The sequence below is a fragment of the Terrapene carolina genome, unplaced genomic scaffold (assembly GCF_002925995.2).
Source record: "Terrapene carolina triunguis isolate 2854851 unplaced genomic scaffold, T_m_triunguis-2.0 Scaffold22, whole genome shotgun sequence".
In the NCBI taxonomy this organism is placed as follows: Eukaryota; Metazoa; Chordata; order Testudines; family Emydidae; genus Terrapene; species Terrapene triunguis.
In genome coordinates, this window is record NW_020664373.1 from 13171973 (window position 1) to 13189052 (window position 17080).

General features: G+C 50.3%; 1 protein-coding gene across 4 annotated transcripts in view; it reads right to left on the reverse strand.

Moving 5' to 3' along the window:
- Positions 1–15964, reverse strand: part of LOC112108242 (SH3 domain-containing kinase-binding protein 1) — a 379159-nt gene extending 363195 nt beyond the window's left edge. For 2 of the 4 annotated variants that reach the window (XM_026648747.2, XM_026648750.1), the window contains exon 1: positions 15494–15961. In XM_026648747.2, the coding sequence (XP_026504532.1) occupies positions 15494–15497 (4 nt within the window). In that variant the 5' untranslated portion in view covers positions 15498–15961. Of the gene's footprint in view, positions 1–14930; positions 15025–15493 lie in introns of those variants that run through there. The other 2 variants (XM_029910794.1, XM_026648752.2) reach the window with 2 other exon arrangements.
- Positions 15965–17080: the final 1116 nt, after the last annotated feature.

Sequence of the window (17080 nt, forward strand, 5' to 3'; positions counted from 1 at the left end):
TTCACCACCAGATGTCAGGGTAGAGCTCATCCTGACTCTGCTTACATTTAGAAACTAGGGCACAAGTCAAACAGCTTATCTTTTAAAGTTTTCATCTTGATAAAGTTACTTTAAAACCTCAGGATGAAACCCATTTAATAAATAATAATTAAGATTTCTATAAAGTCTATTTCCATTATGCTCACAGGGGCTGAAGTCCCAGCTACTCACTAAGAGCTAATATGAACACCACAGAAAGGACTAATGGAAATGAGGAGGAAAATACTTACAGAAATTAAATGAAAAGACAAAAGGTTTACCACAAGCCAGTGGTTTAATTCATTCCAAGGCCCTGAGTATAAATAATATTCCCCACTGTACAAGTCCCTAATGGATAAAAATCCAGTCAAGTTATCAGTGTGTTAAATGATCCTAGCCAGTGGCAAAGCAGAAGCAGCAATTGCATACTAGATTACACATTAGACTCAAACTGGAGTTGATGGTTTATGCAATCACAGGAAGTTGGTTTTGCACTGTATATTTAGTTCAAAAAGAGAAGATTTTGAACTTTGTGTTAAACCAGGGGTCGGCAACGTTTGGCACGTGGCTCGCCAGGGTAAGCACCCTGGTGGGCCGGGCCAGTTTATTTACCTGCTGACGCGGCAGGTTCGGCCGATCGCGACCCCCGCTGGCCGTGGTTCACCGTCCTGGGCCAATGGGGGTGGCGGGAAGCGGCGCAGGCGAGCGATGTGCTGGCCACGGCTTCTCGCCGCCCCCATTGGCCCGGGACGGCGAACCGCGGCCAGCGGGGGCCGCGATTGGCCGAACCTGCCACGTCAGCAGGTAAATAAACTGGCCCGGCCCGCCAGGGTGCTCACCCTGGCGAGCCGCGTGCCAAACGTTGCCGACCCCTGTGTTAAACTTATCTGAATATTTTACAAGTTTGTCTATATGGAAATAGAGTAAAGCATGCAAAAAGAATAATACTGCCATTAGCAACTGGATACAGTATAAAATAAAGAGTTACTAGTTAAAATAAAAAGTTCAGTAGAAGTTTTCACTTGGATTTTTTTTAAGGTATATAAAATACAAGTCCTAATCACTGCCCACTACAAACTCCTTCAGTGAATGAAAGTACAGGTTTATTCTTTTGAGATATCAGTATTTCATTGGTGGTTAAGAAACATCATACAAACTAGTAAACAAGATTTCCTGAACTCCAAGTAAACAGAGGACAAACAAAAACAAAACACAAAACAAACCACTTGAACAGTAGGCTCCATCTATCATAGCGAACCACCACAGTAACTAGACACGAATTTTGTCGCCTCTACAAGCTGATTATATATCTATGGTCCTAATTCTGCCCTGACTTGCAAACCATGCAACCAGTTCCCACTGACATCTCTCTACATGGAATAAAGGAACCAGCTCCAAAGGGAGTTGCTTATCCAACACATACTAGGACTAATCTAATTGGATGCAGCTACATTGCAACTAACATTGAAACTACTCTACAAGAAGTAAATTTGGTGCACACTGGAGGACAGCATGAGAAGGAGACAACAAAAGGGAAAGAAAAAAATGCCAACATTTTCTCTCTTATTTGAAATATTTCTAGTAAAATTCAAGGGAAGAGCTCAAAATGCAGTTTTCTACACTGAGATTATAGATAAGTGGAGACCAGGAATAATTTCTCAAACGAAATAGCAGTTTTCTATTTTATGTCTTCCCTGTACCTAGAGAAAAGAATTTTAGCATAGCAGTGATTTCTGATCAAAAGTTCTATGTATTTCCTAATCCTAAAACAGATATTAACAGAAGCACAATTCTAAGTGACACAGTGGAAAAGGAACTGCTTTACAAACTATTTGTCAGAAATACATGGCCATCGTATTTCATCATCATGGGCATTTTTTTTTTTTTTACCAAATCAAACTCAGATTCGAAGGGAAGAAAAGTTGAGACACCAATATTTGTTTTGCCTTACAGACTTTATGTAGCTACTGCTACTTGAATTCCCCAAGACTTCAACTTCCACAGATCCCCATCTGTTATCATTTACAGGGAGGAAAGAGAACACACACACACACACACACACACACACACACACACACACTGTATTTACTAATAAAAGTCATGACTATCAAACTGCAATATTGTATATTCTCTCACACACATTCACAGATTTAAAACCTTTAACTTTTTCCCGCTGGATATGAAGCAGACACTCACCAATTACTTTCACACAAGTTGAAGCAATTATCTGATTTCCCTACTCCCCCCCCCACCCGGTACTGTATTGCTTTTTTTAATAGAACATTAACAGTATGGAATGCACAAAGCCTGCTTTCATGTTCCCCCCAAAATACCTGTTCTTGGTTCAGATTTTTGTACTCTAATTTTAGACACACAGTGATAGGATCTCTATAAAAACCCATGATATAGTAAACAGTGATCTAAAAACTGCCATAGGGACAATAGAAATTATCTCTAATTTCTCCCTCCCTCCCCACACCCAACAGGGCACAAATGCACCTTAACATTTGAGAAATGAAAGTTCAGCTGCTTATTATATACAACTGTAACTCCTCCTTTCCCCTCCCTACACATGGCCCCCATTAAGTAGTGGCAGTCAGAGTCAATGTATTAGCCACAAGGTCAATGATGATCTGCTATATGAATTCTGGCACACAACTGTTAGAAATGTTACCTTACTTAACTCAGATATTCGTCAAAAAGCTTCTTGATAATAATCCAGAAATAACTATTACAAAATAAGTAATTTGAGCAATGTTTAAATGCCTTCTAAAATAATAATTGTTAGCAGTAATCTTACACTTCATGAACAGTATAGGAAGAAGTATACGATCACCACTGGTAATAAGAGGTAGTAAGAGAAGGTTGTTTATTGTTGGCAAAAAGGAGAAAAACCATTTTAATTATGCCATAATTTTTCTTCCCATTCTGAATAGAGAAGGACACCTCATGATGTCTGGAAGGTCTAAATGGAACAGTAACCACCACACCATGATTTCACAGCTATGCATCTTTGTCAGGCATATGGACCAGTAAGAATACAGTTGTTTTACCCCCAGCACATCTGCAAATTATCCTCTTCTTTCTCACTTACTGACTTTGAAGCAACAGTTAATACACAACCCTATGATAACAGTGGGGGAGGGAGGGAGAAGGGAAGCGATACTCATGGAGGGTACATCCTGGCATTAAAAAAAAGTTGTGCAATTAGAAATCATTCTCAAAATAATACGTATGTGGTCCCAAACGATTAGCTAAAAATGCACAATTTTATATCTTAACTTCAGAATTCCTAGGTATGTCTTGTATTGTGTAAAATATAATTTGAAGGCACGCAACCTGGAAGAGGCTTTTGTGAGAAGGTTTGTAATTTCCTGACTTCTGGGAGGAAAGAGAAGCGAGTTATTTTGCAGCTTTTGTGTAATACTTCCAGTAGATCTATGAACTTAACCTTTAATACATCACCATGCTTAATATAATTATGAAAATGTCACATGCAATGAAAGGAGTTCACAAGTGGTGTACCAAATGCACTGTACCAAACAACTAAAAATATGTTTTTGAACAGCTCTAGTTCACCTGGACTTGTCAACAACCAATCTCACAATGACTTCAATGGAAGCAAGACAGGGCTCTAGATAAGAAGAAAACAGTACTAGAAATTAGGAAGCGGACAAAGCATTAAAAAATGTTATGGGAGTTTTTAATATAAAAATACTATAGGGGGTGCAGGTAGCTAAGGTTGCTCACACTTCCCATTAATAGGACTGTGACAAAGTCAGGTTTTCCTCCTTATGTTGTACATGAACCTATGTGAGTCTTACTGTTTTGCATGAATACTGTGTGTATCTCAGTTTCCTGTGTATTACACCAGTGCTTAGGTGGTGGGAATAAGGATGTGTGACTTTTGCTGAGAACCTCAGGGGCAGGTGAGGCAGCTCCAGCTGCCTGCACATAAGCAATGCTGCCCTTCATAACCTGAGAACCAGGAGGGGGATGCAACCAGGTGACACTTTGCCTAGGAAGTGAGACAAAAGACCAGAGGAGGAGCAACAAGACAGGGGCCAGGGAGCTGGAAGCATGTCAGTCTCAGCTGCCTTGAGGCCCAGGGGGAAGCCCAAAGCTCTGGATCTGGGCTCCCCTCCCCCAAAGATGGACTTTGCTGAATGTTCCTAATTTCTATGCTAGCAAGCTGTGTTCTATGCTGTGTTCCTGTTGACTAATAAACCCTTCTGTTTTACACGCTGGCTGAGAGGCATGGATGACTGTGAAGTTGGGGTGCAGGGCTGTTTGATTTCATCCCATTTAGGCAGACTTGTTGCGGGAAGTGCACGGTGAGAACAGGGGTACTGAATGCTCCGAGGTCAGACCCAGAAAGACCAAAGTCATGTAGGCTGCTTGCCATGGCAACAGCTCCAAGAGAGGAGGCATGTTAAACCAGAGTCCTGATTGACTTCACTTGCAGCATTTCCCGAGCATTAGCGCCGATTTCTTCTGGTGCTGGTGAGTGCTCGACCCTCCTCTGCCCCTGGCCCCACCCCAACTCCACCCCTGCCCAACCCCCTCCCACCCCTATTCCAACCCCTTCTCCAAAGACCCCGCCCCAACTCCACCCCTTCCCTGCCCCTATTCGACTCCTTCCCCAAACCCCTGCCCGGGCCCCGCCTCCTCCCCTGGGCGCGCCACGTTCCATTTCCTCCCCCGTCCCTCCCAGAGCTTTCTACAGCTGTTTGGCTGCTGCAAGTGCTGGGAGGAAGGAAGGGAGGAGCGGAGATGCGGTGCGCTGGGAGGAGGAGGAAGTGAGGCAGGGGGGTGGAGCGGGGAGGGGAGCTTGGCTGCCGGTGGGTGCAGAGCACCCACTAATTTTTCCCCATGGGTGCTCCAGCCCCGGAGCACCCATGGAGCTGGCGCCTATGAGCATTAGCCCTGTGACTCCGTGACAACTGGTGGCAGGGGTGGTACCAACTGCACCCTTTAGACAGAGCATCCTGCAGTAAGTGACTGGGGAGCAGTAAAACAAAGGGGGATTAGCGAGAGACAGGTGTGCTGAAGGCTGAGTGAGGTGCGGTTCCAGGAGGTAGAGCAGCCTACGGCTTAACCCCTGAGAGAGATTGTGACCCCCGAGAAGGGCTGCCACACTGAAGGGAATTCCTCCCAGGGACTTTGGGGAGCCGAGAGAGCACAGGCCTGTGAGCCTGTGACAACTTGGGAACAGCAAAGAGATGGCCTATAACTAAGGCTGTGAGTCTGTCATGGATTCCGTGACTTTCCATGACCTCCGCAGCGGCTGGTGCTGGCCCAGGGGCTGCCCGAGCCAGGCAGCCCCCAGGCCAGCAGCAGCAGTTTGGGAGTGCGGGAGGGGGCTCAGGGCTAGGGGCAGCAGCTTGGGGGGGGCAGCCCCCCTGCAGCTCCTAGGCAGCAGAGAGGGTCTCCGCACTGGGCGCTGCCAGTGCCCGCAGGCCCCACCCCCGCAGCTCCCATTGGCTGCGGTTCCCAGCCAATGGGAGCTGTAGCAGTCAGCACTTGTGGCCTAGGAGCTGCAGGGACGCGGAGCCGGGTAGGGAGCCCCGCCAACCCCCCGCCCCCCAGTATCAGCAGGAGTCTCGGCCACATGCCGCAGCCCAGCCCTCTTCTCCCCCAGCATCAGCGGGAGTCCCAGCCGCACACCGAGGCCCCCCTCTCCATCAGCAGGGGTCCCGGGTCACCTCGACCCCCTCCCCCAGTACCTGCAGCGCGCCCAGACCGCCCCCCCCAGAACACCCTCGCCCAAGTTTTAGTCACAGTAGGTATTTTTAGTAAAAGTCATGGACAGGTCACTCGCCCGTGAATTTTTGTTTCCGGGCCGTGATCTGTCTGTGACTTTTACTAAAAATACCTGTGACTAAAACAAAGCCTTACCTATAACCATCTCCTTAAAAAGCACATTGTAGAGCTTTGCAGATGGAGAGGGCTGCTCATTGGAAAGCTCACCGAGGTGCAGCTACTTTCTCAGTTGGAAGAGGATGATCGCTCTAAGGAGCTGGTTCCTGACCCAGGATCAGAGGACCGTGAGAGACAGGGTAGGCATGAGGCAGAACAGCAGGAGGGACAGTGGCAGCATGAACTGGGATGGCTGAGCTGAGAGGCAGGGGACCCGTCCAGGGCTGAATGGGGATGGACCACGGGTTGCCAATTCAGCAGGGAACTTCGACACTAAATTACTGCCCCCGGTTAAGGAGGGAGGAGATGTAGATACCTGTCTCACGGCTTTCGGGAAGGTGGGCAATTGGAACCTGGCTGACCCTGCAGAAAGGCTCCGGTGTCTAGCCCCCTTTCTGGGTCCCAAGGCCAGAGCTGTTTAGCCAGATGGGTGGGGTGGCAGACTGGCTCCCACTCCTGGCCCCAGCATATGTGTGTACTCTCCTGGGCTCAGGCTCCTCAGACCTCCAGTGGGAGCGGAAGGTGGTGGACAATGGGGAGACATTCCTGGGGTGGTGAGATCCTGGGACAGAGAGAACTGTCATCAGGCTCCGAGTGGTGCAGCCTCACCAGATGCTGCAGGGCTGTGTGACCTTGGTGAAGGTCCGAGGGATGAAGCCACTTGCCCTGCCTATGGCCCAGATCCCTGTGCAGACGGGGTCAGGCTGGCTAGTAGTTGGGGCTCCCCAAGATATCAGCTTTGATGTGGATGATGGGGGCATGACTGTGTCTCTTTGGGACAGGATTCAGGCCCTGCTCCTGTAACGGCCAAGGATTCAAGTTTGAATCCAGGGAACCAATCGGCTAAGACTGAAGTGGTCAGTGTAAATGTCCTGGCTGACAGGGACGAGGAGTTGCTAAGCTCAGGTGCCCTGACTGTCTGTATCCAGATCCCTGGAGCTGAGTGGGACAGAGAGATGCTTCTCGCCCCCTGCCCACAGGGGGAGGTGGCTCACACGGTCTCTAAAGATGTTGTGACCAAAGCAGCAGGCTCACTGCCTGCCCTCACTGGGACAACAGGGGCGAAGCTGAGCCCGGGGGGGATCGGAGACCCCAGCTGAGTGTGGGGAACCACAGCCAGGGCAGGACAGCTGCCAACCAGGGCTGCCTTGTCCAGAGGTGCAGAAGGCCCCAGTGAAGGGGGAAGCAGCTAAAAGGGCGCTGCTGGTGACAGAAATGCCTGGTCAGAGGGTGACCAAGATGAAGATAGTGGCTTTTCATCAAGAGAGCCCGAATCCCAGCATTCCAGTCTGGGGGACTGTGACCACAGGCAGCGAGAGGGAACTGGTTTCACTCCCCACTCCCGCCGCTGAATTCCAGACCGAGCTGCGGAAGGACCCCTCCTTAGAGAAGCTGAGGGAACTTGCTGGCAAAACCCCTTGTGGAAGGCTTCTGGGAAAGATTCCTGTGGTAGAAGAGATTCCTGTACTGGGAATGGGCTTCCCCAGGGGAAGTGGAACTATGGGGGATCAGAAGACAGCTAGTGGTCCCCCAGAAGTACTGCCCACAGGCTTCTGTACCTGGCCTGCAATGCGCCTTTCTCAGGACACCAGGGAATCCTGTGCCCCAGGCAGAGGCTGCTACAGAACTTTTACTGGCTCAGTCTTTGATAACATCCAGCAGTACTGCAGGTCCTGGGTCCCTTGCCAGTCAGTGGGGAAGGCCCGGGACAAAGGGAAAGCAGTCTTGAGACGCCTGCCCATCAGAGGAGCCTTTTCAAAATGTGGCCATGCACATAGTGGGGCCCCTCAGCAAGGCAACCCGGGCAAAGAAGAAATACATTCTGGTGGGGGTAGATTTTGCGACCCGTTACCCAAAGGCAGTGGCTCTGTCCTCTATTGAGGCAGACACTGTGGCAGATAAGCTGTTGACCATTCTCACCTGCTGGGAGCTCCTTACAGACCCGGGGTCCAATTTCATATCAGTCCTGCTCCTGTGCTTGTGGGAGAAGTGTGGGGTCCAGCACACCTGGGCCTCAGCATATCATCCTCAGTCCAGTGGGCTGGTAGAGAGATTTAATGGAACCCTGAAAACAAAGCTGAAGATTTTCATGGGCCAGCATCTGCAGGACTGGGACAAGTATTTAACTCACCTGCTATTCGCATAAAGGGAAGAGCCCCAGGAATCCATGGGCTTCTCTCCTTTGCAGTTGCTGTATGGGAAGACAGTGAGGGGACCCCTGGACTTGGTGAGGGACGAATGGGAGAGGAAGGCCTCTCCCGACAGAGAATCAGTGGTGGAGTATGTATTGACTTCACGGGAAAAGCTCACTGAGCTCATGAGTCTGGCCAGGGAGAACCTAGCCAGGGCCCAAGGGAAGCAGAAAGTCTGATACAACTGCTGAGCCTGGGGGGGGGGGGGGGGGAAGGGGGACCAGGTGGTGTTTCTCATCCCAGTAAGGAAGAATAAGCTACAAGCTGCCTCGGACAGGCCCTTTAAGGTCATCACACAGCTGAATGGGGTGAAATATGTGGTGGAACTGTCCAACCTGAGCCACCGAGGGTACCATGTCAACATGATAAATCCATACTGTGACAGGGAGAGGCTGGTACTGGCTGAGAGTGGGCAGTGGGAGGAGAAGGGGGACAATCCTCTGGTGGATCTCTTCCCTGAGACAGGAGCTGGCCTCTGGCTGGAATCAATTCTCTTCTCTGCCCAGCTAATCACTGTCCGACAGGCAGAGATCAGAGCGGTGCTGCGTTCCTACCAGCAGCTGTTCTCCAGACAGCCTGGGCTTACTAACTTGGCTGTTCACTGGGTGGGGACAGGAGACACCCATCTTGTCAGGTGTCCCCCATTCAGAGTCAGTGGGAAAACAGCCCAGGCCCTGGAGAGGGAGGTCAGAGACATGCTGGTTTTACAGGTGATCCAGCCATCCACCAGCCACTGAGCCTCACCCGTGGTGCTGGTCCCCAAGAAAGACGGGTGGATCCAATTCTGTGTGGACTATCAGAAGCTCAGTGCCATCACCGTGTCTGGTGCCTGCCCCATGCCTAGGCCTGATGAGATCCTAGACAAGTTTGGGGCGGGGGGAAGGGCGCGACTCGATACTTCACTACCAAGAATCTCACCAAAGGCTACCGGCATGTGCCTATGGATCCAGATGCCAGGTTAAAACTTGCTTTTGTCACCCCTTTGGGGCTATATGAATTCCTGGTCCTACCTTTCAGCCTTAAGGAGGCACCGGTCACCCGCCAGCATCTGGGGAATCAGTTACTGAGGGGAATGGAGAATTTTACCCTAGCCTATATTGATGATGTGTGTCTTTAGCCAGACTGGGGAGGAACATGTGTCCCAGGTGAACAGGGGGCAGGGTCGCCTCTGGGAGGCAAGACTAGACTATAAATGCTGGGAAGTGCAAGGTGGGGATGGCAGAGGTGCTGTACATGGGCCACAAGGCAGGGAGCGGTTGCTTAAAGCCAGAACCAGCCAAGGTGGATGTGATCAGAGATTGGCCCACTCCCCAGACTAAAACAGATCCAGGCCTTTATTGGGATGGTTGGGCACTACTGGAGGTTTCTGTCCCACTTTAGCTCCCTGTCAGCCCCCATCACTGAGCTATATGATAAGGGTAGGCCAGACAAGGTGATCTGGACCAGGCAGTGCCAGAGGGCTCTCTGTGCACTGAAGGAAGATCCGGTCAAGGCCCCGGTGCTGGTAAACCCAGACTTTGACAAATGTTTTATGGTGTTCACCAATGCCTCAGACGCAGGGTACTCCTGGTTGGAGGTACCAAGCCACCCTCCTCGGGCCTTGGCTCCCCTCCTGCACTCTCCTTCCCCTTGCGGGATGTAGGAGATCGTCCTCTCCCGGTCTTCTTTTGTGCCACTTGGCAGGTGCTGGGGATGGGGATCAGTGCCGGTCCGTCGACGGTGCTGGTGGGGCACTCCGCACCAATGCTGCAGTGCTCGGGGCAGAGTCAGACCTCAACTGCTCTGGTGCCGGAGTTAGAGCTGGCTCCATTAGGAGCGCTTGAAACAGATGTCTCTCTCTTTCTTAGTCTGAGGTTTGAAGGACTTGTAGTTACAGCACTTGTCGCTTATATGCGACTCGCCCAGACACCTTAGACAACTGTTATGCGGATTGCTGATGGGCATTGTTGTTTTTTTTTGCAGCAATCGCAGGGCTTAAAGCCTGGGGACTGGGGCATGTCCAGTCCCTAGGCTGAGTCCTGTTCGTGACTCACCAAGTAAAATACACTAACACGCTATGGAATAACTATTAACTATTTTACAAGAAAAGTTTGTAACACTGAAAGAAGCGAAAAAGCTAGCTGAAGCAGCAGACATTTCAGCACCGTCACTGGTGGCAAGAAGGAACTGAGGGTGGAGGGAAACCAGTGGCGTCCTTTATACTGCAGCATGTGCATGCCACTCCAGAGGGCGCCAGAGCCGGTCCCCTACAGCAGGGGTGGGCAAACTTTTTGGCCTGAGGACCACATTGGGGAATAGAAATTGTATGGCGGGCCATGAATGCTCACAAAATTGGGGATGGAATGCAGGAAGGGGTGAGGGCTCTAGTTGGGGATGCAGGTTCTGGGGTGGGGCTGGGGAGTTTGGGGTTTAGCAGGGTGCTCTGGGCTGGGACCGAGGGGTTCGGAGGGTGGGAGAGAGATCAGGGCTGGGGCAGGGGTGCGGAAAGGGTGCAGGTTCTAGGGTGGGGCTGGGGATGAGAGGTTTGGGGTTCAGGAGGGTGATCCGGGCTGGGATCGAGGGGTTTGGAGAGTGAGGGGGGATCAGGGCTGGGGCAGGGGGTTGGGGCCTGCGGAGAGGCTCAGGGGGCGCAGGCATGTCCCTTCTCTGGCTCCTACGTGGAGGCGCGGCCAGGCGGGTCTGCACACTGCCCCATCCGCAGGCAGCTCCCATTGGAGCGCCGGAGGGGGGCATTAGAGCGCCTAGGAGCCGGAGCAGGGCCATGCCGCGGCTTCTGGGAGCCGTGTGGTGTGGCCCTGACCCTGCGCCCCGGCTGGAGCGGGGCCAAGCCGCATGGTCCAGCCCTTGACCCAGTGCCCTGGCTGGCTTATTACAGCCAGACAATACTTAAACCTTCGGAACTTGGGCATGCCCCACTACTGGGTGTCGATGACACTATTAAATCCAAATATGCAAAAATAAACAAATATAAAAATACATGTAAACTAACACTAACTACTAATCTAATTATTTACATTTTTTTTAGAGAATGATGAGGCATACAGGCTCTGTCTATCCACCACAGGTGGGGAGAAGGAACTGAGGGAGGGTTGAGGGCAGCCCCACCTCTTCATATCATTGGCTATCAGCATGAGCATGTGGAGAGTGCATGCACCACCCTGAGGGGTGCTGACGGAGATTTTTTTTCCATAGCTTCGGTGCACTGAGTGAGCACATACCTAAAACTGGAATGGACATGTACTATCACTTGAAGAACCTTAATTGTGTCATTTCCTAACTTTTCAGCACTTCACTTTATGACCTTAACATTCTTTTAATGTGTGCGGGGCGGGGGGGAGGGGGGGGGGCGGGAAGTGTTGGGGAGGTATATGCTCTTTAATGGAGCATATACATACAATAAGGAGCCCAGCATGGGACAGATTCGAGAGGGATGTAAGATGGCGTCTATCATACACAGATTTTCAAAAAAACATAGTGTCAGACTCAGGTTTGTTTTTAATAATTGACAGACAAGATTCACAGCCTAGGATTTTATGTATTCATATATAAATACAGTAGAACTTCAGAGTTACAAACATCAGAGTTACGAACTGACCAGTCAACCACACACCTCGTTTGGAACCGGAAGTACACAATCAGGCAGCAGCAGAGACCAAAAAAAAGAAAAAAGAAAATCTAGTACAGTACTGTGTTAAATGTAAACTACTAAAAAAATAAAGGGAAGTTTAAAAATAAGATTTGACAAGGTAAAGGAAACTGTTTCTGTGCTTGTTTCATTTAAATTAAGATGGTTAAAAGCAGCATTTTTCTTCTGCATAGTAAAGTTTCAAAGCTGTATGAAGTCAATGTTCAGTCATAAACTTTTGAAAGAACCACCATAGCATTTTGTTCAGTTATGAACATTTCAGAGTTACGAACAACATCCATTGCCGAGATGTTCGTAACTCTGAGGTTCTACCATATCTACATTTTCACTAAGTGCAAAGCCATCTTCTGAATGATGGAGCTTATCTATTCTTTCGTATATGTAGAAAATCTTTAAATTGTCAAGTTAATTTTTAAAACTCACATTTTCATCTTGAATCTGTGACAAATACATAAAAAAATTCACCTTCAATCTCTGTCAATACCTGTGCTTCCCTATATAGTTTGTTTCTGTTTTTTAAGTCGTACTCATAAAATTAAAAGTAAAGATATTGCCAGAACTGCAAAATATCTCCAATCTTTTTGGCCAGGGGAAAGAGAAGTCTGAATGAGTTACTGTGAGTTCAGAAAGGAACTATTAGTAATATGAATGACCAAAATGAGATATGACAGAGCGCGCACAGGTACAAACAAATGTATGAACAAACCATCATGGACGGGCAGAAAACTCATCAGAAAAAACAGTTTCCCTTAATTTCAGACTGGCTTGTAGATCACAATCTATGGCTCAAAGGAAAGTTACATCATGTTGCCTTATCACTTCTTTTAACCTCCTGCGTGGGCATGCACAAAAAGGGAAGGCCAAATATTTTACATCAGAGAAAGAGCTTATCCTTATTCACCACAGCTTGGTCTCAGATATGAACGACACATACCTTTTTTGACAAGTGGCTGAGTAAAACACTGGGGTCTAAGCAAGACTGATAGTAGTGTCCTGTGGCAGTTAACTTTTTATCATAATAGAGACATGGCAAAGAATAAACTATACTGAAAAACTGAATAAGAACAGAAAAAAAAGGTTTCCGAGCTATTCCCAGATGAGCCCAGCAGGCGAGCCACACCCCATATTGCAGAGGAAGGCCAAAAAACCCAAACCTCTCAATGTCTCGCCAATCTGACCTGGAGAAAAATTCCTGCCAGATTTGGGGATGGGAAATCAGTAAGACCCTGAGCATGTGAGCAAGATACACAGAATCCTCTTATTGATGCCTGGCTGGTTTGAGCATTGGCCTGCTAAAACCAGGGTTGTGAGTTCAATCCTTGAGGGGGCCATTTAGGGATCTGGGGAAAAAAATCTGTCTGGGGATTGGTCCTGCTTTGAGCAGGGGGTTGGACTAGATGACCTCCTGAGGTCCCTTCCAACCCTGATATTCTATTATCTATGGTGTATCTCCTCAGAGCATGAATCCACCCCACTGGGTGTCCCGGCTTCCTCCCTGGCCAATCTCTAATGCTTCAGAGGAATACATCAATTCTACATGGGGGACAGGGATGGAAACTCTCCCTGGCCCCTGCAGATGGCTAGCTGAAGCCCTGAAGCATGGGATTTGATTACAGCCATCTAATTAAAAAAAAAAAAAAGTGTGTGCTTAATTTCTTGTTACATATTTTTGTCCAGATTCATTTATTACATTGCAGGGATGGACATTACACCCAAGATGCAGCTCTGCTTATCCATTCTTTTTAAAAAAATCTCAATTACAGCACCATATTAAAATTATATTGCAGATTGGGGAGTGCAACCCTTTACCACTGAATACAGAAATGGAGATGAACACTCTCTGTACATTAACAGCAATGATCTAATCCTACATAGTCTTCTAAAATGCACCAATGAAGTGAGGTGTTTTGGGATGTTGGCCTACTGTCAACCAGCAACTGAGCTCAGATCAAAGCAACTGAATCTGTTCCCACGACTTCATACACTTCATTTTGGACTGCAGGACTAACTGAAGTTCAACAGCAAAAAGCTGGTGCTTAATCTTGTGTATCTTTGTGCATTACAGTAATTGTGTATATTTTCATATACATAAGTATATGTAGCATATACTTACATAAGTATCAAGTAGCAGTAGTGATTTGTTGATTTTCAAACAAATTACCAAATATCACTATAGATACAGAAATCTGGGTTATGCCTGCACATGTAAGCAACTGTATCTGCTCACTGTAATTGACAGGATACAGACACCTCAAAAGGAGCGCTAATGTTGACACCATCCTATCTGCTCTTTGCCTTCACTGTACACAAAATGGGGTGGCAATATATGAGAGAAAACTTAAAAACTAGCTTTTAAAGTACACTTAGCCACTTCCCCAAGCCTAGTTAAAACCGCTGATCCTAGCCCAACCACACATGCAAGAGTTTGTGCGCACACACCGAGAGTCTATAAAACACCATGGCACAGGTTCTCCTTTGTTGCCTTCTTTCACTTATTCCTCCCCAATCTACAAACGTGTATGTGTGACACACACACACACAGAGCGCTAAACAGATTGGATGGATGCAACAGAGTTTGGCCCTGCTCAGGAGCGAGCAGGCTTGGCCCATGTGTGCGCCTCTAAGCCAGCCAGAGCCTGGCACTGCTGTCGCCCCCGCCTCTCTTCAGCTCCACGCTCAGCATAATAGGACAATTCACCCCCGGGCTCTACGGGCACAGCAGGGGAGCCTCCGAGCAACCCCCACCCGGGGGAGGCTCTTCCTAACACCTACAAACTGAGCAGCATGATTAAGTCTCGCCTTCCACCAGCTGCCGCGCTCCTCGCTAGCCCCAGGTACTGAGCCCACCCCACGGCAGCCGTGCGCCGGTCTCCTTCCCGGACAGCGTGCGCCTGGCTGGATGCACTAGGACTCGCAAACCAGACGCAGCCTCTTCCCAAAATCCACGCGAGCCGCCCCTGCAGCGCGAGCTGCTCGGAGGGTTAACGAGGCAGGCTGCGGAGGGAGAGCGCGCAGCGGGTTGCAGAACCGACCCTGGGAACAGCCTGGCGGGGCTGCTCGGCTCTCCGCTCCGGGGCTGCAACGTGGGGCAGCGAAAGCAACGCCTGGCGCCTGAGCGGCCCCCGCCCGCCCGCCCAACCTGGGACATGTCAAACCTCGAGCAGGCCTCTCAGATTTCCTGTCTCGCAAGAAGGCAGCAGCCGCTGCACTCATCAGCTCGGCTGCTCGAGCACCTCGGCAGGAAAAGTGCAGCCTGCGCGTCCAGGGCCCCCCGGGTCTGTTCTCTCTCACACTTTAGCCCCTCGAGCCTGCATTTCGCCCCCTTGCCGGCAGCACAACGGCGGCTCCCGCAGCAACCACAAGCCGGCTGATTAGCCGGGGAATCGCAAACGTGTCAACCCAGCTCGCGATCCCCATCCGCCCCCAGGGGATGGGTCCCCCCATCCCTTCCCCTCTCCTCGCCGCCCCAGCCCCGGGGCTGCACAGCCACCGTCACCCTGTCACTCCGCCTCACCCGGGAAAACAATTAGCGAGCGCGTGAGCCAAAGGGGCAGAGGAGAGGCAGCCGGGGAAGCCGGAGAGCCTCCAGCACGGCGGGAGACAGCAGCCTCCTGCTCTCTACCCCACACCGGCCAACCACCCACCCAGCCCCCGGCTCGTCCTGCGAGAAGGAAACGCAGCCTGAGCGCCCCTCGCAGCACTCCGAGCTCACACTCACCCATGGATGTGGAGCCGGGCTCTGCCCGGCAGCGGGGACAGGCTGAAAGTTTGAGACGGCGGGACAAGCCGCGGGGACGGGAGCGAGTTAAAGCCACTGGTCGGGGGTGGGAGCCGAGCGGAGCGGAGGCTGCTGACTGAGGCAGTCGCCCGCCCTCTCAGCGCCCGCTGCAGCCGGGCTGCGTGGTGCTGCTTCTCGCTAGCGGCTCCTCCACTCTCATCGGCATCCAAACCGCAGAAATAGGACGGGGGGGAGGGGGGAGAGACGCAGTTTCCGCAAAGAACCTGGGTCCCCGCTGCTGCCTGCGCTGGGGTCAGGCAGGCTCAGGGTGCAGGCTCGGCGGGCGGTTGCTTATGGGCGGCGACTCCCCGTTTTGGGCTCCGCGTGTGCAGCAGAGCAAGTGTGAAGCCGGAGCTGGGTCTCCCCCGCCCCAGGCGCCGCCACGCTGGGCGCTGCCCCCGCAATCAGCGGCTCCGCTCGGCAGGAAGTGTCGCGAGAACGCGCCACAGCCCGGCTGCACCGCCTCGGCCCCGCGCTGCCCGCAGCAGCGGCGCAGGAAGGAGAGAAGGGGGCTGGTGACCCTACTGAGGCGCAGGCGTGGGGAAAACGCAGCTCCCGGGGTCCGCCTAGGGATGCTCCTCCTCCCCCTAGGGACATTTGGAGGGGAGAGGGGGAGGCAGCTTTCGGCTGTGAAACAGGGGAGGAGAACAATGGCAGATCTAGTCTGTTGCTAAACAAAACACCCCCACAGGGATGACCATGCCCTGGCCTTATAGCCATTGACTGAGTTTTGGGGGGTTTTAACGTCAGGCAGCGAAAACAGGCGGGGTGCGGAGGTTCCACTCCGCTGAACAAGTTCTGACACCGAAAGTTCAAACATCTCCCCCGACTTCAAAGCTCTATATTCAGCTGAAATCTTCAGTCCACCCATACAACGTGATGGAGCAACAGGGGCAGCTGGAGCAGCCCAGCTCCAGCACATCTTTTGAGAAGCCTGGTCTGACTTTTGTTTGTAATGAAACCCACTTACCAGTTCTACATTTCATGGCCAACGCAGCCCTACAGGTGGCTCGCTGAGGCCTGCTATATCATCGCTAGAGTTGTTGCTCTAGGTGAGTATTTTCAAAGGCTCTTAGGGGAGGTGCTATTAGTTTGTAGCCCTGTATGGTTCAGGGGTTGTTAGGGGGTCCTGTGCACTCTATTCTTGGTGACCAGGTAGAAACAGGTCTTCCGTACAGATTTAAATGAGAATGGCTATATAGCCCACCTCAGTAAAGCTATTCCAGCTGGAGTGAAGTGGCATGAAGAAAAAAAAAAAAAAAAGACTTGAGCTCTGTAGAGCTCAAAAGCTGGTCTCTCTCACCAATAGAAGTTAGTCCAATAAAAGATACTACCTCACACATCTTGTTGCTATGGAAAAAAAAGAGACAGACGTTAATGAGAAGACAAGGCATCAAAGCTGCTGTAACTGACAGAGTAGAGGAAGGTAGGTGATACCAGAAATTAGAGATTTAAATTTAAATAAAACTTTCATGTAGAGTGATTGATTAGTTGAAAGTAGGAACAATGTATAAGGATTTGAAGTCT